Below are 25,072 nucleotides of genomic sequence, written 5' to 3' on the forward strand. Positions count from 1 at the left end.
TATTGAATAGGTGGCAACAAACAGACATCAGTGTCTGTTCCTTCACCCCCCCAACCCCCATTATATGGGGAGGATCTATGTGGGGCAGCTGGCAAAGAATTCGGTGCCTGCTTTTTGCATGGCTCTGTGTTGCAGGTGAACTATTCCAGTTGGCTCAGTAGCCAAGCGGCATCTCTCCCATCTTCCCCAGCATCCTAGAATGGAAGAACTATTATGGGTGGGTTTGAAAGCTGTGACTATTGGCAGATATTATTCTCCCTGGCTCTGGGCTGTTTAATATGTTTACTTGGTGGTGGGCACAGCTGGGTGGCAGTACCAGTTCTACTGCCCCCTTTTCTCTCCTCACAGCTCCTACACCATAGGAAGAACTCTGGTGGGGTGTCTGGAAAAGAATGAGTTTCCCTCAGCTAATTTCCCCCAGCTCCTGATCTATAGAACGGAGATTCTTCCAGGACAGATTTAGATCAAGCTTCAAAGACTATAAACACTCTGCCCCTTTCAAGGAACTTTAATTGAATCAGGCTTAATAATGCAATTATATACATATTGTTTTACGCAATTGCTGTTTAAATCAGCTAAGAGAAGAAGAAGTAGTAATATACATTATATTGTGTTTCAAATTACTGACATAATGACCTCTGCTGATGCTCATTGTTTTTCTGCATGGATTCAGATTACTGTCTGGTGTCACTTGCTTTCAGTCTGAACAATTTCCTTTAGTATTTCTTATAAGAATAGTCCTCTAGTAACAATCAGATACCACTTCACGTCCAGCAGAATGGCTATAATAAAAAAGATGGACAATAACAAATGTTGATGAGGATGCAGAAAAATTAACACTCTCATACACTGCTAATAAAAATGTAAATTGGTGCAACAATTTTGGAAAAGAATTTTTGCAGTTCCTCTGAAGTTTAAGCATGGAGTTACCACGGGACTCAGTAATTGCTTTCCTGGGTATCTACCCAAGAGAAATGAAAACATATGTCCTCACACAAAAATTTTACGTGAAGATTTAGAGTAGTATTATTCGTAATAGCCAAACAACCCAAATGCTCATCAACTGAATAATGAATAAACAAAAAGTGGTTTATCCATAAAATAGAATATGTCATTTGACAATAAAAATGAGAAATAAAAAGTACTGATGTATGATACAACATGGATGAACCTTGAAAATATTATGCTAACTGAAACAAGTCAGCCACAAAAAGTGCATGTATTGTGTGATTATTATTTATTTAACATGCTCAGAATAGGCAAATCCATAAAGAAAAAAAAATAGATTCGTGGTTGTCAGGACCTAGGGGGAGGTGGATATAGAGAGTGACTGATAATGAATATGAGTTTTCTTCTTGGGTTGATAAAAATATTCTGAATTAGTGGTGATGGTTGCACAACTCCGTGATTATACTAAAAACCATTGAATTGCACATTCTAAATAGGTGAATTTATTTGTTGTGACATGTATCTCAATAAAGCTGTTAAAATGAACTTTTTTTTTTTTGAGACGGAGTTTCGCTCTTGTTACCCAGGCTGGAGTGCAATGGCGCGATCTCGGCTCACTGCAACCTCCGCCTCCTGGGTTCAGGCAATTCTCCTGCCTCAGCCTCCTGAGTAGCTGGGATTACAGGCACGCGCCACCATGCCCAGCTAATCTTTTGTATTTTTAGTAGAGACGGGGTTTCACCATGTTGACCAGGATGGTCTCGATCTCTTGACCTCGTGATCCACCCGCCTCGGCCTCCCAAAGTGCTCGGATTACAGGCGTGAGCCACCGCGCCCGGCAAAATGAACTATTATATTCCATTTTGATTGTCTGAAGATAAAATGTAATCAACATCCAACATGGTAGATGTTTGCATTATATTTCCTTATCATATGAATCAGTAGCATTGGAAAAGAAAGAAGAGGACAAGACCCTAGGCCGAAGTTCAAAAAATGCTTGGAACTTGTTTTTTTTCTTGCCAAGCCATTAAATGATAACATTCCTAGTATCATCTGGATGAGGGGAATGACTCCCGTTTATTTTCCCCAGTCAACCAGGAAACAGTTAGATTTGTTTGTGACAGTTTTCCTGCCATGCTTCAATTCAGAAACTAAAATCTCTGAAGCGTAATGAAGAGGAAGGAGAATTAACTTGATTATACTTGGCATAGCACATGAAAACCACTTAGGAGTGCCCTTAGTAAAGAGCCCATCTGGAGGTGTGCACATCTGGGCAAATGTCCATGAGTGTTTTCTGATGCGGTTGATACGTCAGCCCTTGCAGGCTGGTTCCAGGCTGAATGAACACATGCCCCCCTTTGACAGGACAGGCTTATTGATTGTTGCGGCAGCCCTAGTAATAGTGTCCTTTTGCTGTTGCTCTTCTTCTTCTTTCATGAGTAGATAGTTGTAAGAACTTACCAGACATTCCACATGCTACGTGGGAAGGATATCCTAAGCCAAGTAAAGAGGACGTGCACGTTGTTGGGACTGTGTTAACATACCGCTGTCATCCCGGCTACAAACCTGCTACAGATGCGCCTACGACTGTGACTTGTCAGAAGAATTTGACATGGACCCCATACCAAGGATGTGAGGGTGAGTTTTTGTTTTGAAATATTTTTGTTCAGTACATGCTAGGATTCTCTACCCTAAATGAATATAATTGTATCCCTCACAATAAATTTAGAATTAAATTAATTCAACAGATTAGTAAGCTGTTATTGCCAGAAGGTGACCATAAACATGTTACAGTTTGAGGCACTGAGAAATTGTAACCTTTCTTAATCCCAGTTCAGAATCAAATGAGAAGTAGACACAGACGTGAACATTATGCAGATTAAGTATTAGTTTCCTTACTGGTAAAACTAGAATAGAGAATACAGCTCAACTATTGTGAGAGCCAGGCTTCCTTCATAGCCCTTACCTCCCCAGTGTGGACTTTGGGGTGTTTAGCAAAAGAAAAGTTTGTGAAGCAGTCATGAGCTTAACCAGCTGCAAGGTCACTTGTGTGTCTCCTGCCTCTTGAGCCACAAGATGGCAGGGCTGCCTGATGTGCCTCTAGAAGACAAATCCTGACCCATGACTCAGTTCTCACTTCAGAAGGATAGAAAGAGACTTTCTCCATTTTCTCTGATAGGAGAGGTACCTCTTTTATTTGTGGAAATAAGTGAGGGACTGAAGGACAAGTGGATGTTATTTTATGAGCCTCAGTGGAACACACAAGAGAGGGAGAAAATGCTTCATTCTACCCATCATCAGATCCTTGCCGCTTTAGAGGTGAAGACACTGAGGCTCAGAATACAAGGAATTTTATGCTGCCTATCAGAATTTGAACAAGGTGTGAAATGCACAAATAATGAAAGGTGGTAGTTTAGATCAACCTGTCACAAAATTACTTATTTCATATTAAGACTTAACAAAGTTTAATTACAGTTATTCAGACTCATTTTGGGGCAATAGAATAAAAGATTTTAATAAAAGGACTGAATTAAAAATATACTTAATAAAACTTACTGTCATTACTTAAATAACAAAAAGTATTGCTTATAGATGTTTAAAAACCTACTTTTAAAATTGTATTTAGGCCGGGTGCGGTGGTTCATGCCTATAATCCCAGCACTTTGCGAGGCTGAAGCAGGAGGATTACTAGAGCCCACGAGTTTGAGACCAGCCTGGGCAATATAGTGAGACTGCTGTCTCTACAAATAATTTTTAAAAAATTAGCTGGGTGTGGTGGCACATGCCTGTAATCCCAGATACTCAGGAGGCTGAGGTAGAAGGATAATTTGAAGCTAAGAGGCCAAGGCTGCAGTGAGCTGAGATCATGTCACTGCACTCCAGCGTAGATGACAGAGCAGGACCCAGTCGGTTATATTTATTTGACCCACTGTGGTCTTATTGATTTAATTATTTAATAAAGGGTATTTTTAACCATTTTAAAAGCAGAAGTGAAATAGTATTTATCCAAGTTATGAGATCTGATCAAATGTGAATTTAGACTCATTTAGACTTACATATTTAATAGAATCTTCTACTTCTAAATATTATTGTTGTTACAATATCAAATCCATATGGTTGCTGAGTATTTTTATTACAATTTCTAAACAAATGAGCACTGGAAGTATTTGAGTATGTCCAAAAAGCCCATTTTAATACTGGTCGAGTTACAGACATGGAGAATAGAGCATTTTATTCTGTTTTGATGTTTTCTCTTACATCAGACAATATCAAGTTTTTAAATGTATTTCTACTAATGAATAAAAAATTATATCCCTCTAGCAGCTCTTACTCTATTAAAAAATGAAAGCATTTGGCCAGGTGTGGTGGCTCACATCTGTGACCCCAGCACCTTGGGAGGGCAAGGTGGGGGGACCACTTGAGGCCAGGAGTTTGAGACCAGCCTGGATAACATAGTGAGACCCCTTGTCTACCAAAAAGTAAAAAAATTAGTGAGTGTGGTGGCACAAACCTGTAGTCCCAGCTACTCAGGAGGCTGAAGTGGGAGGATTGCTTGAGCCAGGAGTTTGAGACTGTAGTGAGCCCTAATTGCATCATTGTACTCCAGCCTGAGTGATAAAGCAAGATCCTGCCATTTCGATAACTATTTTTCTTAAAATTTGCAGCAGAAAAGAAAAATCCTTGCAATAAGCAGTAATTTAAATTTATTTATATGCATTAACTATCAGGTGGATATATACTTTTGAAAACTTTCTTCTTTCCTGTGACTTGAGAAGTGTAAGTTAATAGAGAGTTTAATAATGAAGCCATAAGTAGATGAATGTTGTTTGTCACTGCCCTTGAGTAATTCTGAAAATTTTTCATATTGGTTAAAAATTATTTATTTAGTTAATACAGACAGGATCTCACTATGTTGCCCAGACAGGTCTCAAACTCCTGGACTCAAGCAATCCTCTCATCTAGAACGCCCAAAGTGCTGGGATTATAGGCATGAACTACCACACCTGGTTCTTCATATAGGTTTAGTACAACTTTTCATTTTGGAGGCTCCTAATGAAATGCTTAACTGGAGGGAAGCAACCAGATTAGAAGACTTTAGCAATCAGGGGCAAGAAAGCAGACTTGGAATGTCTCGAGTCTCCTTTTCTGTTTCCCCAATCTCTCTTCAGTGGTGAGATCTTCTAAAGATGAAAAAGAGATTGTTAGCCATAGAAGCTTCCTCGTGGTGATTTTACTAACCATGCGCCTTACATTTTATTTTTCAGTGTTATGTTGCCCTGAACCAAAGCTAAGTAATGGTAAAATTACTACACATAGAAAACGTCATTCTGCCAATGGCTGTGTCTATTTCTATGGAGATGAGATTTCATATTCATGTGATAAGAACAGTAGGTTTTCATGGCTTTCAGCTTCATGCCAACAAGATGGCACATGGAGTCCCCGAACACCATCCTGTGAAGACAGTAAGAGTTCATATAATTATATTATTCTGGGAGTTTCTTCATATCAATGTGATGGAGATACTAAGAGAAGGTTTAAAATTAGGTAAAAGAATTCATGTACCATGCATGATTCTTGGAGTGGATCCAGCTTTCTCCTGCTTCCTCATGCATGTTCCCTGTCTTTTGGCCTTCTCAGTTTTCTCTTTTCTGAATCAGTGAAAATAGACCACATCTAATAGGTAATCTGGACTTTTCAAGTACTGCTTTTTGTTTCTTTGTATTATTCTCTTTCCTCCCTTATTTCTGGTCCATATGTATTAATCTGTGAACAAGAACTGTCGAAATCTATTTGAACCTACCTTTCTGAACTTGCTTCCATCTTCTTCCTCAAACAGCAGCTTTCTGTTGCCTCTGAGCCCTCCAGTCAGACCATCACTGAGTGTGCAAAGTGGGCCGGGCATGGTGGCTTATGCCTATAATCCCAGCACTTTGGGATGCTGAGGTGGACAGATCACTTGAGGTCAGGAGTTCGAGTCCAGCCTGGCCAATATGGTAAAACTCGTTCTCTACTGAAAATACAAAAAATTAGCCAGGCATGGTGGTACGGGCCTGTACTCCCAGCTACTCAGGAAACTGAGGCAGGAGAATTGCTTGAACCTGGGAGGCAGAGGTTGCCGTGAGCTGAGATCGCACCACTTCACTCCAGCCTGAGCAACAGAGTGAGACTTTGTCTCAAAAAAAAAGGATCAAGTGTTAACTCATTTTCCCTCCTCCCTTTGTGTTTGATAGCCCTATCTAGTGACGATGAGGGCTCATTACCCCTATTAGGAGCCCAAAGTAACCAGGCATTAGTTGCAGCTTATTAATCAATAGGAAAATTCCTATCTCCCCCTTGTAGAAATGTTCCCACTTTGCCAACCAGGTCTTTTAAACCTACAGATCCCAGAGCTTCAGAGATGCGAAGCACAAATTTCCCAAGTAGGTCACTTAGAGTGGTGGCCAATGGGGCCACTCATGCTGCCATCCCCTGGTTCCTGGACACATCCATTTATTTTACTGGGGACCCAGAGCCATATAAAGGTTGATATGATTCAAAATAAATACAGCATTCTGGAAGATAGGGTCCCATCATTGTCAAGCATTGCCTCCAAGCTAGCACTTCAACAGTGCCTTTAATAGGCCATTCAGTGTTTTCACAGGTCGGCAGGTTCTGAGTGACGCAGTACGTGATTTGAGTAGTGGACTCCGTGAGCACGGTCCCAACAACACACCTGCTTTCCTGTGAGTGGGCTTTCTAGTTGGATGTAGTGGATCCTATGCCAATGCCAACGGTTCAGACACTCTGCAACCCTTAAGATGACAGTGCTGACTGAGGTCCCGCAAGCAGAAAAGGCAAACCCATGCCTGCAATATTTGCCTAGTTCTATCAGAAAACACTGCTCTTCCTTTCATGGTAGAAGGAGTCCAGTGTAGTCAACTTGCTAGGAAGTGGCTTTTTGGTTGCTTCAAGTGATGGCATCATACTAGGGACTTAGCATTGTTGTTGACAGGTTTTCATATTCAGTGACAACGATGAGGCTTGGTGGGTGGGAGCCCATGCTGTTAGGCCCATGCTTGTTTTTCGTGCGTGCCACCACAGCCACTCTGCTTGTCTTCATCTTGTGCCAGCACCCATGAGGCCAATGACAGAGAATGGCTTACCTCAGCTGGCTGACACGATTTTACTTGGTTGTTTAATACCTTTTGTATTGGGGATGCTCTGGTGTTGGCACACAAAGATCTTCACACTTCCTGCCTACTCTCACATGCCCACTTACCTGCTCTTACCCCAGATCTCCCTGTGCCCAGTCTTCCAATCTTTCTCCTTACGGGACCTTGACCAGGCAAGCCATTCATTCTGTTCCCTGAATCCTAATTTAGCCTATCCTTAGGCCACTTGGTTTCTCCTTACAAGCTGTCTTTCAAGACTGACCTTGATTGGGCTGTAACGCGGCTTCCATCCGCTTTAGTGTATACACCAAAGGAGTGAAAGTAATGCTGTCTCAAAATATGCTGAAGTGGTACATTAAATATTTCAAGTTGGAAACATGAAAGGAATTTAAGTTTCAGAAAGGGCTAGCTGTCCTGTCTCTTTTTGCCTGCACAGACCATAAAGATTCCTCTGGGAGGAGTACCCTCCCCCTACTAGAGCAAGAAAATAGCCCTTATCATCAGAGCCTGGGAATTAGGGGCTGCAGTGGACCTGAATACATAAACTTGCCAAAGGAACTTTTATTTTACACCAGTGTTACAGCTCCTTCTCTCTACATCTCCTAGTGACTTTCCTAGACATTTATTGCTCCTAGCTAAATCCCCTTTGTCCTGTCATTTCTTCTGAAATATATTGTTCCTTGTTTACAAAGTATAAAATATCTTGCTTTGGCCTCTTCAGACATCACTCTCTTGGGAAGCTCCCCGTGTATGTATAACATTTGTATGCTTTCCCCTTGTTCATCTACCTAGTGTCAATTTGATTTCTAGATCTAGCCGAAAAGTCCACATAAGAGATAAGGGGATTAGAGGTGGAAGTGATCTCTCACTCCTCTACAACACATACTGTGAACACGAAACATCTGAGACAGGCCTCAATCAGTTTAGAAAATTTATGTTGCCAAGGTTCAGGACACACGTGTGACACAGCCTCAGAAGGTCCTGATGACATGTGCCCAAGTGGCCAGGTGCACCTTGCTTTTATACATTTTAGGGAGACATAATACATGTAAAATTTACACTGGTTTGATCTGGGAGGGTGGGAGAACTCAACGTGGTATCATGGCAGGGGGAGTGGGGCTGGGCTTCCGGGTCATAGGTAGATTTTCTGATTGGCAATTGGTTGAACTATTATCAGAAGAAAGGAATGTCTGGAAGGGGTTGTGGAGATATGTTTTTTGTTTTGTTTTGTTTTGAGACGGAGTTTCATCCTGTTGCCTAGGCTGGAGTGCAGTGATATTATCTCAGCTCATGGCAACCTCTGCCTCCCAGGTTCAAGAGATTCTCCTGCCACAGCTTCCAGAGTAGCTAGAATTATAGGCACGTGACCCTGAGGCCAGCTAATTTTTGTATTTTTAGTAGAGATGGGGTTTCACCGTATTGGCCAGGCTGGTCTTGAACTCCTGACCTGAAGTGATCTGCCCATCTTGGCTTCCCAAAGTGCTGGGATTACAGGCGTGAGCCACCATGCTGAGCCGTAAATGTTTCTTATTAGACTTAAGATCTGTGTTGATGTTCATGCTGGAGGGGTAAAATGAGGCATGGCCCCCTCTTCCATCATCACCTGAACAAGATGTTCAGGTTAATTCTGGAATGCCCTTGGCTGAGAAGAGTGGTCCATTCAGATGGTTGGGGGGCCTTAGAATTTTATTTTTGGTTTACAATACCAAAAATATTTATCTGTGAACCACGCTCAGAGTTTTCTCTGTCCTGACAGTTGGTTACACTAGGTAACTGCCGTAGCCACAACTGTGAACTAAGGAAGAGGCACTTGTGCCACAGTGGCTGTGCACAAGTAGGAACTGGGCTTCCTGTTTGTGCAGCTTGGCTGTGCCATCTTGTCCTGCCCATGCTCAATCCCAGTTGCACTACTTCTGTCTTGTCATGAATGGTTGCCTGCTTGACCTCATAACCTGATGGGCCTGACAGACTTGGCTCATGATGGGTGATTCTGGCTGCATGATCGCTTAATGACCCACTGTCAGGAGCTTTCTCTAACAGGACCTGGAAACATAACTCTAATATGCCAAGAATTAGATTTCAGAAAGCATAAAATCCTCTGTTGCAGTTCACCGCCTTGCTTCAGGATCTCAAGGGTCTATGGTATAAGTGTCCTGTTGACATTTGCGTCTTTCCTACTATAACCACATTCAATACACTAGGCTCTGCTGGGTCCTGAGGCCTCAAGCAACAGGATAATTTAACTGCAGACTAGACCTGCTGTTGATAACATGGGCCCCACTCAAACTTGGAAATCATTTGTCCCCCCTAGCTATGGGTTGGAGCAGTATCCCCAAGTATGGATCATGCTGTGTCTAGAATCTGAAAAGTCCTATTTAGATGCTGTGCTGCGTTCTTCAGATTGGGATGTATGATTTGCGATAATTTGACTTTAGTTTAGATAGGATATCTTAGTGTTCCCTGAACCTTAGACCTCTGAAAGTTTTATTGATGTGAAAAACCCCTGACTCTTTTTTTTTTTTTTTTTTTTTTTTTAACTTTGGAGCAGCATCATGCTAATACCTCTTGTTTATCCGGGGAATTAACATGATGCCATTGATACAGTGTATCAATGTCACGTTCTGTGGATATCCAGATGGTCAAGATATGTTCTGACTCTATTATGACATGGGCAGGAGGGTTATCCTAGCCTAGGAACAAACTTGCAAATGTACACTCTGACACCTTCCATGTATATGCAGACTGTTTCTGCTAGGAATGGGACGAAGCACCTTTGCTCAATCAGTGGCCTCGTTTACTTGAAGCTGCATTAATCTGCCCTAGCAAAGATACCACATCTGGTACAATGGCTGCAATGGGAACTAAAATGTGGCATTTTCTTCAGTGGTATACTGCAGTTCTCCACAATCCTTCTAATGTTTGTAGTAGACATACGGATTTCATAGAGATTATAATAGGGATGATTACTCCCATGTCTTTAGCTATTTGTGGCATTAATTTTCATGTTCCTCTCCTACCCCTGGGAGATATTGTGCTGGTCTATTTTTAAAGATTTTACTTTATTTGCCTTGAGGAGGCGGTGAGGTGGGTGGGCAGTATCAATTGTTTTTACTTGGCCTTCCTGCATAAGATGGCTCTTACCCCACAGGTCAAGAATCCAGTTTAGGGGTTGGGCCAACTGCCAATTTTATCTGTTCTGACTATGCTTTCAAGGATAATGTAAATGACCACAAAGTGGTCTAACAGGAGAGCTATAATGGTTCCAGGTATCAATGTCAACTCAATCCCTATTTGCAATCAGTTTTGAATTATTGTACCTCTTTTTTTTCTTAGTGCACACTGGCTACATAAATAAACATAGGTCCTCTTAGAGGACTGGCGGATTCATTACTGTGCATACCTTCCAAGATTTTGTAGCAGCTTCAGTCCTGGCAACTGGCTTCATCTTCAATTAATGACTACCAGGCCTAAAAACTGTCCTAGGTTCATATATTGGGCAAGGGAGGCACTTTTATTGGGCCAAATGCCATTGGTCCCTTGATCATCCATCCTTAATTTCTTTTGATGGTACAAATAAAGTATATATTGTTTTTGGCTGCTCGTCTGTTTTTATCCCTAAATATGCTATAGTTTAATCTTCATAACTCTCAGGCACCCCTGGTTGCCTCTGACCTTGCAATTCATTATAATGGTTGCATTTATTTAGCTTCTGAGGCCTGTGAGCACCTCTCTGACTGCTATATGGCTATCAGTGAACCTTTTTCATTCATGACCTTTTTTGTCATCAGCTCCAGCATTTGGCGCTGGTTCTCCTCTTTTCGAGGAATTCCTTATAGCTTTGGAAATGTTATTCCCTCTAGGACTTCCCATGTGGCATAACTACCTGGTGCATTTTCCAGTGTACACAAATGTCCACTCCAGCATGCTCACTTTTCTGAGTCATTTAATCCCTTGTTACACCATCTGACATGGAAATCCCAGCATTTCAATCTGACTTATGTGGGCCATCACCTTTTCCATGCTGGTAGGAGCATCCTATTGTAGTAGTTATTACTGCCATAGTCCACTGGTGTAGTACTTTGTCTGGCATTTCTGCTGCTCTGCTTTATTTAACTTTCTCATGCAATGTTTGTGGACCTGCCAGTGTTCCCTTTCAGAGAGGTTCTCTGTACCGTGTCCTCTTGACTATTTCAATGTTCAGGTCACCTTTTCCATTTTTCCTAAGAGCTCTTTTCCATACCGTTTTAAAAGGCAATATTTTCTTCCTGGGCATGCATGGACAGTATCGATTGGGGAGGAATGACTTAGAGATTGTGGATAATATAACATCCTTACAGTTTCTCACAGATGCATATGTCTGCATTTAGCCTGAAAGTGACTAAATGTATTATGAGTATGATGTGACTTAGGGCTGAATTCCACCTTCACGCCAAAATGGATCCTAAACAGTGGAAAGGTGAGTGAACTTGTCAATAAGATGAAGGAAAACCTAAGGGCTATAACTAGAGCCTCTCTATGGTTGTTCTGCCTGAGGCTTACAGGAGGGCAGCACGAGTGCCTGGGTTTGGCTATGTGCTCTTATGGGCAGAGAGGATGGAAGGACAGAATGAAGCCTCCTACAAACCACACACATTCTGCAATGTGCTACTTCACACACTTTACAAACTAATGCCCTCTCACTTTTCTGTCTCTCCCTCAAGACTGCAATTTTCCTCCTAGAATTGCCCATGGACATTATAAAAAAGCTTCATCATTCAATATTTTCAAAGACGACTTTCTATATGAATGTGATGAAGGCTACATTCTGGACGGACAGGCAAGACTCTCCTGCCAGGACTCACACTGGTCAGCTCCAGCCCCTCAATGTAAAGGTAACTCCAGATTCCTTTTCAGCCCAAGACTAAGTGGGTGGACCTGTCCTGAGAGCACTGAGATCTAAGTTTCTTCCCTGCCAGAGGCAGCATTAAAACATTTGATTTTATTTATTTTAAATAATCAATATAGGCAAATGGTACCCAACGCAAAAAGTACAAAGGGCATCTCCTCCACTTCTTTCTCCCAAGCACAAAATTCAGCCTTCTTGAGGTAGCCCATACCCAGTTTCTTGTATATTTCCAGAACCATTCTAAGAGCATCACATTTTATCTTAGTGTACCTGTGGCCTGTGGTAAAGTTTCCATGCAAACTTGCTCTAGTATGAATATAGGCTCCCCTGAGCAAATTCTAAACATGAGTGACAATTATTTCCATTAGAGCCTCATGCAGGGCAGGCACCACCTGCTATGCTATAGATAGTGTGTGTTGGCGTGAGGGTGAAGGGGGACTCTTAGTTTGCAGCAGTTGTGGGGACAGAAGGAATTGAGATCAGGTCTGAGTTTTACATGAATAGAAGTGTGCTGTCAACATGAATGACTTTGCTGTCAACAACTTCAGTATTTATTTGCCACCATTGTCTCTTTTGTACACAGGAGAATAATAGGCAAGAAGGAAATGTTTATAATTAGAATCTTTCAGTAATCATGACTGTGAGTGAGAGTTACCTTGTTAGCTGGGATTCTGGGATTACATACCTTCTTTTAGAAATATCCTGTCATGGAAACAACAGATGCTGGAGAGGATGTGGAGAAACAGAAATGTTTTACACTGTTGGTGGGAGTGTAAATTAGTTCAACCTTTGTGGAAGACAGTGTAGCAATTCCCCAAGGATCTAGAACCAGAAATACCATTTGACCCAGCAGTCCCATTACTAGGTATATACCCAAAGGATTATAAATCATTCTACTACAAAGACACGTGCACACGTATGTTTATTGCAGCACTACTCACGATAGCAAAGACTTGGAACCAACCCAAATGCCCACCAATGATAGACTGGATAAAGAAAATGTGGCACATATACACCATGGAATACTATGCAGCCATAAAAAAGGATGAGTTCATGTCCTTTGCAGGGACATGGATGAAGCTGGAAACCATCATTCTCAGCAAACTAACACAGGAACAGAAAATCAAACACCGCATGTTCTCACTCATAAGTGGGAGTTGAACAATGAGAACACATGGACACAGGGAGGGGAACATCACACACCAGGGCCTGTTGGGGGCAGGGGACTAAGGGAGGGAGAGCCTTAGGAGAAATACCTAATGTAGATGACGGGTTAATGGGTGCAGCAAACCACAATGGCACATACATACCTATGTAACAAACCCGCATGTTCTATACATGTATCCCAGAAATTAAAATTAAAAAAAGAAATATCCTGTCATATTATATAAAAATGTTATCACCTTGAGCAAGTGTCTTAATGTATCTCAACTGTCTCTTAGATAAAATGGGAATAGTAACAGTGCTCACTTCACAGGGCTGTCAGGAGACTCAAATGATAGCAACCTTAAGTGCTTAGCAGAAGTCTGATAGGTAGTCATACTCAATAAAACATTATTGTTTTCAAATGAAGGGAAAGATAGAACCATTAGCAGAGCTAAGTGCAGTTCATTCTTATTATCTGAGACTGTTATCATGTCCTTCTTCCTAGATGTATAGATTTCTTAAAAATATGTTTCCATTACAGCTTTGTGTCTGAAACCAGAATTAGTGAATGGAAGATTGTCTGTGAGTAAGAATCAGTATGTCGAGCCTGAAAATGTCACCATCCAATGCGATTCTGGCTATGGTGTGGTTGGTCCCCAAATTATCACTTGCTCTGGGAACAGAACCTGGTACCCAGAGGTGCCCAGGTGTGAATGGGTAAGTGGCACAATTCAAGGAAAGTCTGTGCTGTCAATCCTTAAAAATGGTGGCATCCCTCACATCTCTGTACCACTCAACAATGGTGAAATCTGACTTCTCAGGATTCATTTCTGAGCCACTCCCACTCAAAGAAACTCTTTTTGTCTTGAAGCATTCTGGTAAGTTCGGGGTGGTCTCTGACTTCTATATGGCTCTCAGTGAACCTTTTTCATTAATGACCTTTTTTTTGGTCATCAGCTCCAGCTTTTGATGCTGGCTCTCTTTTCAGGGAATTCCTTATAGCTTTGGTAAATATTGTTCCCTCTAGGATTTCCCATGTGGCATAAATACCTGGTGCGTTTTCCTGTTCTCACTTGAGAACAGGAAAAACTGAGCCCTTGCAGAGCAGGGTTTCATAGACCTGGTAGTACTGATTCCTAACTTAACTTTTGTTAAGCTATATAACATATTGTTGTTCCATTTCGTGATGGTCAGCAAAAACAGCCTCTGTTACCACGGAGGCCTTCTGTACAGCTGTCTCAGAACAGATCCATGTTCCCCTGGGAAGACTGTGGTGGGACGCAAGTGATTTCTTGTTTTCCCAGCTTCCATCCCCAATCTGAGGATGGTCTTGGTCCAATCCTGTAGTCCTTCCACTGTCAGAATTCACTCTGCTTCATGATTAGGAGGGAAGCTTCTCAATCACACCCACCACTTATATCTCTTTTAGGAGACCCCTGAAGGCTGTGAACAAGTGCTCGCAGGCCAAAATCTCATGCAGTGTCTTCCAAACCCAGAGGACGTGAAAATGGCCCTGGAGGTATATAAGCTGTCTCTGGAGATTGAACAACTGGAACTACAGAGAGACAGGGCAAGATTATCCATTTTGGATAAAGAACTATAACTTTTCTCAAAGGAAGGAAAAAACGTGCCTTGCTGGCTTGCCTCTTGCAATTCAATATGGATAGGTTAGCAAATCTACTGTCAATTTGGCACTGATATTCATCATAACAAATATCTAGAAATGATAATTTGCTAGTTTAGTGCTTTGAGATTGTGAAATTATTAGTCATCCTGTGTGTGGCTCATGTTTTTGCTTTTCAAGACACTAAGCACATTTTTTTTTGATTAAAAACATACATATAAAAAACTATTTTGTCTTTGTGGTCATTTAGGACTCTGTGAAATAAGCATCCTTAAGAAACCCATAATGTAAAGTTAGTACATTTGTTTTACTGTTTAGGCCACAAAAAATAGGTACTTGGGTGTGATTTTTTTTTTTTTAGACAGAGTCTCGCTCTGTCGCACAGGCTGGAGTGCAGTGATGTGATCTTGGCTCACTGTAACTTCTGCCTCCCGGGGTTCACACGATTCTCCCACTTCAGCCTCCCAAGTAGCTGAGATTACAGGCATGTGCCACTATGCCTGGCTAATTTTTGTATTTTTAGTAGAAACAGGGTTTCACCACATTGACCAGGCTGCTCTCAAGCTCCTGACCTCAGATGATCCGACCGCCTTGGCCTCCCAAAGTGCTGGGAAGACAGGAGTAAAACACCGTGCCTGGCCATACTTGGGTTCTTATCCTGGACTGACTGCCTTTACTCAACAGTTCCATGTGTGCACAGCACTCAGGTCCTCCCTGGTGAGGTTAAATGTCAAACACCCCCAAAGTCTCATGCATTCTCCCTATCTGGGGGAGTCACGCCTTCCCCTGAGCCCCTGTTCACATTCTCTCTGTCACTCATGCCACATCTCCACTGTTGCCTTCCATGAAGGAAGTTTACATTTTGTGTCTGACCTCCTCATTCCAACCCCAGAGAAGGAACTTCGAAAGACAGATGAAGATGAAGCTCACATGTCAGCCCTCTGCATATTCTCAAGTCTTCTATCTTATTTGGTCACCATTTCCTTAATATCAAATTAAAACAGGTTGAGCATGAAGAGTTACCCCGTATCAAACTGCCTCATATCTCTGGTTGCTCTAGGAACTTTTGTTCCTTTAAGTCATCCCTTTTTCTGACTCTTGCTTCCTGTGCAGTCTCTTTCTCATTTTTATCCCAGCTCCTCTGGCTGTCTCTTCTTTCCCTGCACACAGAACTCTGACCTTTTGAACACTGGCCGTTTTGGCTTAGTTTTCCCAAACATATTTCATGAAGGAAATGGCATGATGGCAGGCTTTTACTGAAACTTCCACTGAACTTTAGATGTAACAGAGGAGATGGAGCTGTTGGAGAAACCCACTGCTATAGTATGAATGTTTGTCCCCTCCAAACTCATGTTGAGAGTAAATCCCCAAGGTGGAACTATTGAAAATTGGGGTTATTAAGAGGTGGCTGGTTCATGAGAGTTCTGTCCTGATAAATGGATTAAACAATTCACGGATGAATATTTCATGTGCTAATGAGAAGAATGTGTTCTGCAGATGTTATTACAGAAGTGGAGCTGGTGGCTTTATAAGAAGAAGAGACATCTGAGTTAGTATGCTCAGCCCCCTCACCATGTAATGCTCTGTGCCACCTTGGGACCCTGCAGACTCCCCAACAAGAAGAAAGCCCTCACCAGATGCCGAGCCATGACCTCGGATTTCCCAGACTTGAGAATTGTGAAAATCTTTTTTTTAGTAATTGTTTATAAATTACTCAGTTTCAGGTGTTCTGTTATAAGCAACAGAAAATAGACTAAGACATTCACTTAACATAGAAGGTATCTATCCATGATCTTAAAAGCCATTACCTATTAGGGTACTAGGAATTTCTTGGCTTAATGTTTATTTTTGAATTTCCCCAATCCAAGAATTTGTGAGCAACTAGTTTCCCTGGAAGGTGGTTCCAAAAAACACTGTGAGTGAGTGGCCAGTAAGATGGGGAAGAAAGGAAAGCCCATGAGGAAACATTGTTGAAGGGGTTATTGCATTGCCAACCGGGACTCAATCATGCTGGCAGCATCTGAGAGCATGTAGAACCCAACTCTGAGTTGTCCTCCTCAGGATGAAGACATGAGTATTTATCTGCCTATTCTCTTCTCTCACTGGTGAAGTGTTGCTCTAAGTAGCAATGGCTCCCAGACCCAAGGGATCCACACTGTTGGCTGGCTAAGCAGGCTTCAAGGATGGGGATCACCTTCAGGCAGAGAGACATGGGTAGTCAATGGCACCTATGGGACCATTTGCAGTAACCTCTAGAGTAGGTCCAGGGCATACGGCCAGGGTACAAATGGCCTCTTCTATAGTTGCCTTTTCTGTATGGTTCTATCTGTTGACTGAGCACTGTGGCATTGGCCAGTCTCTATTGGCTTGCAGGAACATCAGTAACTTTTTTATATTAATGTTGAATATTGCAATTTTACTGACTTCATTTATCAATTCCAACAGTTTTTTGATAGAGTGTTTATGTTTTTCTAAATATGGGATAGTGTCATCTACAAACAGGGACAATTTGACTTCTCCCTTTCCAAGCTGAATGCCATTTCTTCCCCTCTTTAATTGCTCAGGCTAGGATTTCCAGTACTATGTGGAATAAAAATGGTGAAACTGGGCATTTTTGTCTTTTTCTAGATCTTAGAAGAAAGGCTTTCAAATTTTCCCCATTTAGAATGGTATTAGCAGTGGGCTTGTGTCTTATGGCCTTTTTTGGTTTTAGGTACTTGATATAATTTTGATTTCTAAAAATTTATTGTGACTTGTTTTATGGGCTAACATAGAGTCTATTCTGGAGAATATTTCATGTGCTAATGAGAAAATGTGTTTCCGCAGCTGTTAGATGAAATGTTCTGTAAATGTCAGTTTGTTCCATTTGATAGAGTGTAGTTTAACTCCAAAGTTTCTTTGTTGGTTGACTGTCGGGATGATCTGTTCATTGCTGGAAGCAGGGTGTTGAAATCTTTTAGTATTGTTGCATTGCAGTCAATCTCTTTAAGTCCATTAATATTTGCTTTATATATTAAGATACTCTGGTCTGGTGGGTATATACATGTGTAAATACATACACAAACACAATTGTTATACCATCTTGCCGTATTGACTTCTTTATCATTACATTTATTACAAAATGATCTTCTAAAAAACTGTTTTTAACCTCAAGTCTATTTGATCTAAGTATATCTACTCCTGCTTTTTTGGGGTTATTTTTTGCATTGGTTATCTTTCTCCATCCTTTCACACTAAGTGTATGCATGTCTTTATGGGTGAAATGAGCTTCTTGAGGACAGCATATAGCTGAGTCTTGTTTTCTAAAATCCATTCTGCCATTCTATGTCTTTCAATAGGAGAATTTAATCCATTCACACTCAAGATTATTACTGACAGCTAAAGACATACTATTACCATTTCGTTGCTTATTTTCTGTATGTGTTTTGTTTTTTTGTGGAGTGTTTCTTTCTTTGTTCCTCTCTGATTCTCTTTTCATAGTTAAGTAATTGTCTCTAGTACCCTGTTTTGATTTCATGCTATTTATTTATTTTAAAAGTTTTTAAAAAATTTATTTTAAATTCTAGGTTACATGTGCAGGACATGCAGGTTTGTTACACATTTAAATGTGTGCCATGGTGGTTTGCTGCACCTATCAACTCATCACCTAGGTAGTATTAAGCCCTGAATACATTAGCTATTTATCTTGATGCTCTCCCTCGCCTTGCCCTCTGAAAGGCCCCACTGTGTTGTTCCCCTCCCTGTGTCCATGTGTTCTCATTGTGTAGCTCCCACTTACAAGTGAGAACACGTGGTGTTTGGTTTTCTGTTCCTGTGTTAGTTTGCTGAGGATAATGGCTTCCAGCTCCATCTATATCCCTGCAAAGGGCATGAGCTCATTCCTTTTTATGGCTGCATAGTATTCCATTGTGTATATGTACCACATTTTCTTTATCCAGTCAATCATTGATGGGCATTTGGGTTGATTCCATGTCTTTGCCACTGTGAATAGTGCTGCCACAAACATACACATGCATGTATCTTTATAATAGAATGATTTATATTCTTTTGGGTATATACCCAGTAACGAGATTGTTGGGTCAAATGGTATTTCTGGTTCTAGGTCTTAGAGGAATCACCACATTGTCTTCTGCAGTGGTTGATATTTATTTTTTAATGCATCTACTATAAGTTTTTGCTTTGTGGTTTCCTTAAGGCTTATAAAAATTTTATAGTCATAACAGGTTATTTTAAACTGACAACAATTTAACTTTGATCACAAAGAAGAGTGGAAGCAAAAACAAACCATTCTTTAACATCACTCCTCCCCACATTTTGATGTCTCTATTTGCATATTTTTATATTGCCTATCTCTATTGTCATAGTTATTATCTGTAATAGTCTGTTTTTCAGTCTTCACGCTAAAGATATAAGTGATTGAGTTGCTACAGTTACAATATTATTCTAAATCTGTGTGTATACTTACTTTTACCAATATGTTTTATACTTCCAGATGTTTTCTTCTAACACATTAGTGTCCTTTTCTTTCAGATTAAAGAGCTCTCTTTAACATTTCTCTTAAAACAAATCTAGTCTTGATGAATTTCCTCAAATTTTGTTTGTCCAGGTAAGTCTTTATCTCTCCTTCCTATGTAAAGTTAGCTTTGCTGGGTACTCAAATTCATGTTGGACTTTTTTTTATTCAGTACTTTGAATATATCCTTCCACTCTCTCTTGGCCTGCAGTTTCTGCTGAGAAATCTGAAAGCTGTATTAGGGCTCTGTTTAATGTGACATATTTCTTTTCTCTTGCTGTTTTCAGTATTCTTTCTATGTCTGACATTTGATAATTTCATTATGATGTGCCTTGGGAAAGAATTCCTCTTTGGGTTGAAGTGGATTGGTGACCTCTGAGCTCCACGTACCTGAATGCTATAATCTTTCTCCAGATTTGGGGATTTTCAGCCATTATTTGGTTAAATATTCTTTCTAGGCCTTTTTGTCTCTTGTCTCCTTGGAATCTCCTATTATGTAGAGGTTAATTTGATAGAGTCCCATAATTCTCATGGGCCTTCTTCACTGCATTTTATTCTTTCTTTCTTTTTGTTCTCTGATTGGTTAATTTCATATGTTCTGTCTTTGAGTTTGCTGAATTTGTGTGGTTTTTTTCCTGTCACTCAGGCTAGAGCACAGTGGTGCAATCATAGGTCACTGTAACCTTGAACCCCTGACCTTAAACAATTCTCCCATTTCAGCCTCCTGAGGAACTAGGCCTACAGGCATGCACTATAATGCCTGGCTTTTTTTCTTAAGAGACAAGGAGTCTTATTATATTGCCCAGGCTGGTCTCAAACTCCTGGTCTCAAGCAATCCTCTTATCTTGGCCTCCCAAAGTGCTGGGATTACAGGCATAAGAGCCAGGCTTGTTGATTCTTTCTTCTGTTTGATCAGGTCTGCTGCTGAAGCTTTCTGTTGAGTTTTTCAGTTAAGTTATTTCATTCTTTATTTCTAGAATTTCTATTTGGTTTTTAAAGGTTGTTCCTAGGCTGGGCCTGGTGGCTCATGCCTGTAATTCCAGTGCTTTGAGAGGGCAAAGGGGAGGATTGCTTAAGCCCAGGAATTTGAGACCAGGCTGAGCAATATAGGGAAGCCCTGTTTCCACAAAAAATTTAAAAGTTAGCCAGGCATTGTGGCATGTGCCTGTAGCAGCCACTTCGGAGGCTGAGACTGGAGGATCACTTGAGACCAGGAATTCGAGATGGCATTGAGCTATGATCATACCACTGCACTCCAAGCTGGATGAAAAAGTGAGACCTCCATCTCTAAAAAACAAACAAAAACCAAAAATGATTCTTATTTCTTTTTAAATTCTTATTTTGTTCTGGCTTGTTTTCTAAATTTTATTTAATTTTATATCCATATTTTTTGTGATTTCCTGGACTTTTAAAAGAGGATTCTTATTAATTATTTGTCAGACAGTTCACAGATCTTTAATTCTTCAGGGTCTATTACTGGAGCTTTGTTGGTTTTTGCCCACAATTTTTTCCAATCCTGTGTCTTTACATTGATGCTTGTGCATTTGAAGAGATGGCCACCTTCTCCAGCTTTTGCAGGTGTTCTTTGGTGATGTTAGACTTTTACTACTTAATGTTATAACTTAATTTGCTGGCCTGTAGTTGCTTCCCATTCTGGGAAGGACTTATATTGAGCACCAGAACTTGAACACTACCCTGGAACTAAATCATTGCCCTTTCATTGTTTCCCAGTCTAAGGAAGACTTAGTGTGAGCACAAGAACTTATATCATGCACGGGAACTTAAACGCAGACCTGCAGTGGTTTCCAGGTCTGGGGAAGACTTAAGAGAGCACCAGAACTTCATCACTGACCTTTCAGTTGCTTCCAGGTCAGTGGAAAGTTCCATGTAAGCATCCAGACTGTGTGGGAAATCTGGTCAGGGACTCAGGCCTTCCAATGGATTGTATCCCATGAAGCACTATGGCACTGTCCAGTCTCCTCTGCGTGATGCCCAGCTGATGGAAATGCAGAGTAGACACCAAGATCCACATGTCAGTCCCTGTGATAAGCACCCCTTCCCCCCACTTGTCTTCAATTCACCCCAGGTGGTTCAGCCCTCCTGGCATTCCCAGTGCTTCTTGTGGGACAGGACTGCTGTGGGCTTCCCATGAAAATTCCCAGACCAGTGGGGAGATCAAATGTCCACTTCCAGTTCCCTCCTCCCACCTTGGAAACTGTGGGTTCCAGGAAATTCTCCATGAGTGGCAGTTATGCCAGCTTAAGGGAGAGGGTGGTACAGTCTATAAATGACCATTTCTGTTACCAGTTGTGGTTTTGTTGTAGGGACTTTCTTCTCTTTTCTCCCAGGTTCTGGTGAATTCAAGGTGGTGTTCTTGTCTTTTAACAGTTGCTAGTTGTACTTTTATGGGGAGGAGTGGTGCTGAGGATCTTCTATTCCACCAACCACAAATGAACTAATTTCATAAGTAAAATTAACATTCCCACTATCCAAAAAGTCACCTTCCACACCATTTTATTAGTGGATAAGAATGGGTAATTATGTATGCTTATATTTTCATGTTATTAACATGTTTAAACAGAGTTATCCACCCCAAGTCTCAGTCTTTAAGAGTATACAGAAGAAATAGTTGAGGTTTATAATACTGGCCCTTTATTTTTCCTTTCTTACCATTCTTTACTAATATAAAGGAGTAATGTTGACTTATTTTCACATAGATTTAAATTATGCTTCCATTCTTTAGTTTATCCTTTTATTTAAATCTCTTTCAAAAATTATTTGAAATAAATACATACATGTTCTAACAAATATTAAAACAATAAAGGTAGGTATAGATAGCTTACCTCCATTATATTATCCATTTTTCTCTTTCAATTTTAAATTTAAATTTCACATTTAAGATTTTAACTTTGTACATAATTCTATGAATTATAAACCATGTTAGAAATGCATCTATTTCTTGACCTTTATTTATATTTAAAATTAAGATATATTCATGTTTAACAAATTAGTGTATTATCTGGTGCACACAATTACCTTTTCCTGCTCCTAGAGAAGGATTGTCATATCTTGCAATTTTTTTCTGATATTTGTTTTTATAGTTTAAGATAATATGTTTTTTCTATTTTTCTTGTTATTCATTTTAGCTGTTATCTATTGATTACAGACTAATATTTAATCATCTTCTAATATACCACCTGCTTTTCTTTTTTCTTTCAATATGATTATTGCATCATTTTAGTTGCATCAATAACTTTTACATGTTATGACTATGCAATATACCAAATAGTGTTTTGTGAGCATGTTTCCTTTCTTTTGTTTTAATTTGTTGTCTATAATCTCCTTTTCCAGTAATATTATTTGCTTGCTTGCTTGTTTTGTTTTCTATATTTCTATTTACATTTCCTCCTAAATGCTCCAAGAGATTTTTCAGTCTATCAAATGTATTCCAAATGTTGAGATATCATATGCTTTACCAATTCCTTTCTCATTCCTATGTACCTTTCTCCCAGAGCCCTAGAAACATACCTTGAAATGAGAATTAAAGTGTAGGTCATTTGTTTAGGAGGTACAGGAAATACCAGGAGAGGAAGGAAGTGAAATGTGAAAGGAAAGGCAACCCAAAAAGGATATGTTAGTAAGCTAGTTAGGATGACCAAAGCCTCATCCCAAGGGAACCTGGTAAAGATGGTAAACTTGCACCTCAGAGTAACCATACCTAAGGGTAGGGAGCTGGGATAGTTATACAATATTTCCATCAGTTGTTAATTGAGGTCTGCTTCTGCAAGGTGTTATCTTCAGTTTATCCTGCTAAGTGCAAATCACAGTAGCCTTCCATGTTTGTGGGGAAAGCCCAGGTAAAAGGAAACAAATATTGGCAGTTGGAAGTTGTTTTGAGTGTGCTGAAGTGGCGGCCCCCCGGTGATACTGACAGGACATTGACAGGCTCTGCTACACACTACAACGAGCAATGGACATTCAAATCTGTAGGTTTGCCTTCCCGCCCCATCTTTGCTTTATTGACTCATGTTCTCCTCTTTCCTATTTCCTCACTTTACTGGAGCATATCCTTCAGGAACTGCCTAAGAAATGATGTATAGGAAATAAACTATTGAGTAAACTCCTGTATTCTTGAAACTGTCATTATTGTCACACTTGATTGATAGTCTGGCTGGGCACAGCAGGCTGGATAAAGTATACTTGTTCTTCTCATTTTAAAGGAATTTATCTATTGTTTTAATATACTCCAAATAGCTATTAAGAAGTCAGAAGACATCTTGATTTCTGACCTGATTTTTCTCCAACTCTGGAAGCTTTTAGGATACAATCTTTTTACTCATGACATTCTAAAATATCACATTGGTATTCTTTGCTGTATGATTTATTTTCACTTCTTAAGCTAATTCTTGGTGGGCTCTTTCAATAAAAGAACTCATGTTCTTTTATTCTGAGAAATTTTCTTATAAAATGTTTTCAATAACATTTCTTCATTGTTTTCTCTCTTCATGGAAACCAAACTCATTTGATATTGAACCTCCTTGTTAATTATTGGATTTAGTTATGTTTTCTGTCTTCATTCTTACCCTCAGTCCTCCAAACACTTTTTTGGAGATTTCCTTGACTTCATATGTTTTTGCTGAATTTTTCAATTTCTTCTAAGAACACTTTGTAACATTTTTCCAAGAATTAAAAAAATATATTTTCTGTCTTTAAAAAAATAGTAATCCTATTCTTTCTACCTAGACTCATTATTGTCTCTATGGAACTATTTTGCAATAGAGAAGTATGATTTTGCTCCCTGCAAACCTCTGCTAATAATCATTGGTCAGCAATTGTTCTTTATGAGAAAGGCCCACAAAATCTCGTTTAAAGTTCTGTGTGTGTGAACAAATTTTGCTGGCAGCAGGTTTACTTGAAGCGTGATGGAACAGTGAGGCATTTTTAATTAACTTGTGACTATAACAGAGAATTGTTCTCCTGTATTAACCTCTATTTATACTTTAAGTAATAGAACCACTTCTACCATTTTAAGTATCAGCAAGGCACAGGGTTGCTCAACTAGTCCCTCCCTTGGGGCAACCTCCCAATAAATGCAACTTGCTTGTCACCTTTTTAAAAAGGAAGCTTCTTGCTCTCTTCTTCCTCTTTCCTCCTTTTGAGGGCTGAAATGCTGATAGGGTGCCTGAGAGCCAGCTTCTGCCTTGCTGAGAAGGACAGCATCCTGAGGGATATTAAAGCAACAAGGAGAAAAGGCCCTAGTCTCTAGCTGACCATGTTGAGCAATACTGCCTTCCATCCTAAATGGGTTTGTGACTCTGAACTGTTTTTGAAAGAGTAATAAAGTTCTACGTGCTCTGAGCCACTGAGTTTTCCAGTATCCTGTCTAATGACAAGTATAGGGTGATGAATATCCAAATACTAATGTTTATATGTGTCTTTTCTGTTGTTGTCCAGTTGCTCCAGAGAAGGAACTTCTGTTTTTTTGCATGTTTACAACTTGAATTTACAATTTAAATTTCCCCCATGCAAAATGAGGCAATTACTGCTTCTAACTATTTAAAGTTCTGTTTCTTCATATATTCCTCAATTTCCATCACCAGATTACTTTTGCACTATCAACATCAAGAGAGCTTTCTTTCCTGAAATGATTGCACCTATCCCTAAAAGACGAAGCAGTTGCATTTGTCTGCTTGCTTTAAGTTACATATTTTTCTTTACACTATGACTAACTAGTTCATCTACTTCCTTCAGATGTTCACCCACAATGGTGCTGAATAATTACACTAGGAGTAAAAAATGTTTAG

The 25,072-nt window shown here is 40.1% G+C and overlaps 1 protein-coding gene across 5 annotated transcripts in view; it reads left to right on the top strand.

Moving 5' to 3' along the window:
• C4BPA (complement component 4 binding protein alpha) overlaps positions 1-14,983 on the top strand; it is a 37,759-nt gene extending 22,776 nt beyond the window's left edge. For all 5 annotated transcript variants that reach the window (XM_012459273.3, XM_012459272.3, XM_012459270.3 and 2 more), the window contains exons 8-12: positions 2,392-2,586; positions 5,214-5,411; positions 11,801-11,971; positions 13,673-13,848; positions 14,561-14,983. In XM_012459273.3, the coding sequence (XP_012314696.1) occupies positions 2,392-2,586; positions 5,214-5,411; positions 11,801-11,971; positions 13,673-13,848; positions 14,561-14,734 (914 nt within the window). In that variant the 3' untranslated portion in view covers positions 14,735-14,983. The remainder of the gene's footprint in view (positions 1-2,391; positions 2,587-5,213; positions 5,412-11,800; positions 11,972-13,672; positions 13,849-14,560) is intronic.
• The last annotated feature ends 10,089 nt before the right edge of the window (positions 14,984-25,072 follow it).

This window comes from Aotus nancymaae, unplaced genomic scaffold (assembly GCF_030222135.1).
Source record: "Aotus nancymaae isolate 86718 unplaced genomic scaffold, 86718_ANA_hifiasm-v0.15.2.pri h1tg000039l, whole genome shotgun sequence".
NCBI classification, from domain to species: Eukaryota; Metazoa; Chordata; class Mammalia; order Primates; family Aotidae; genus Aotus; species Aotus nancymaae.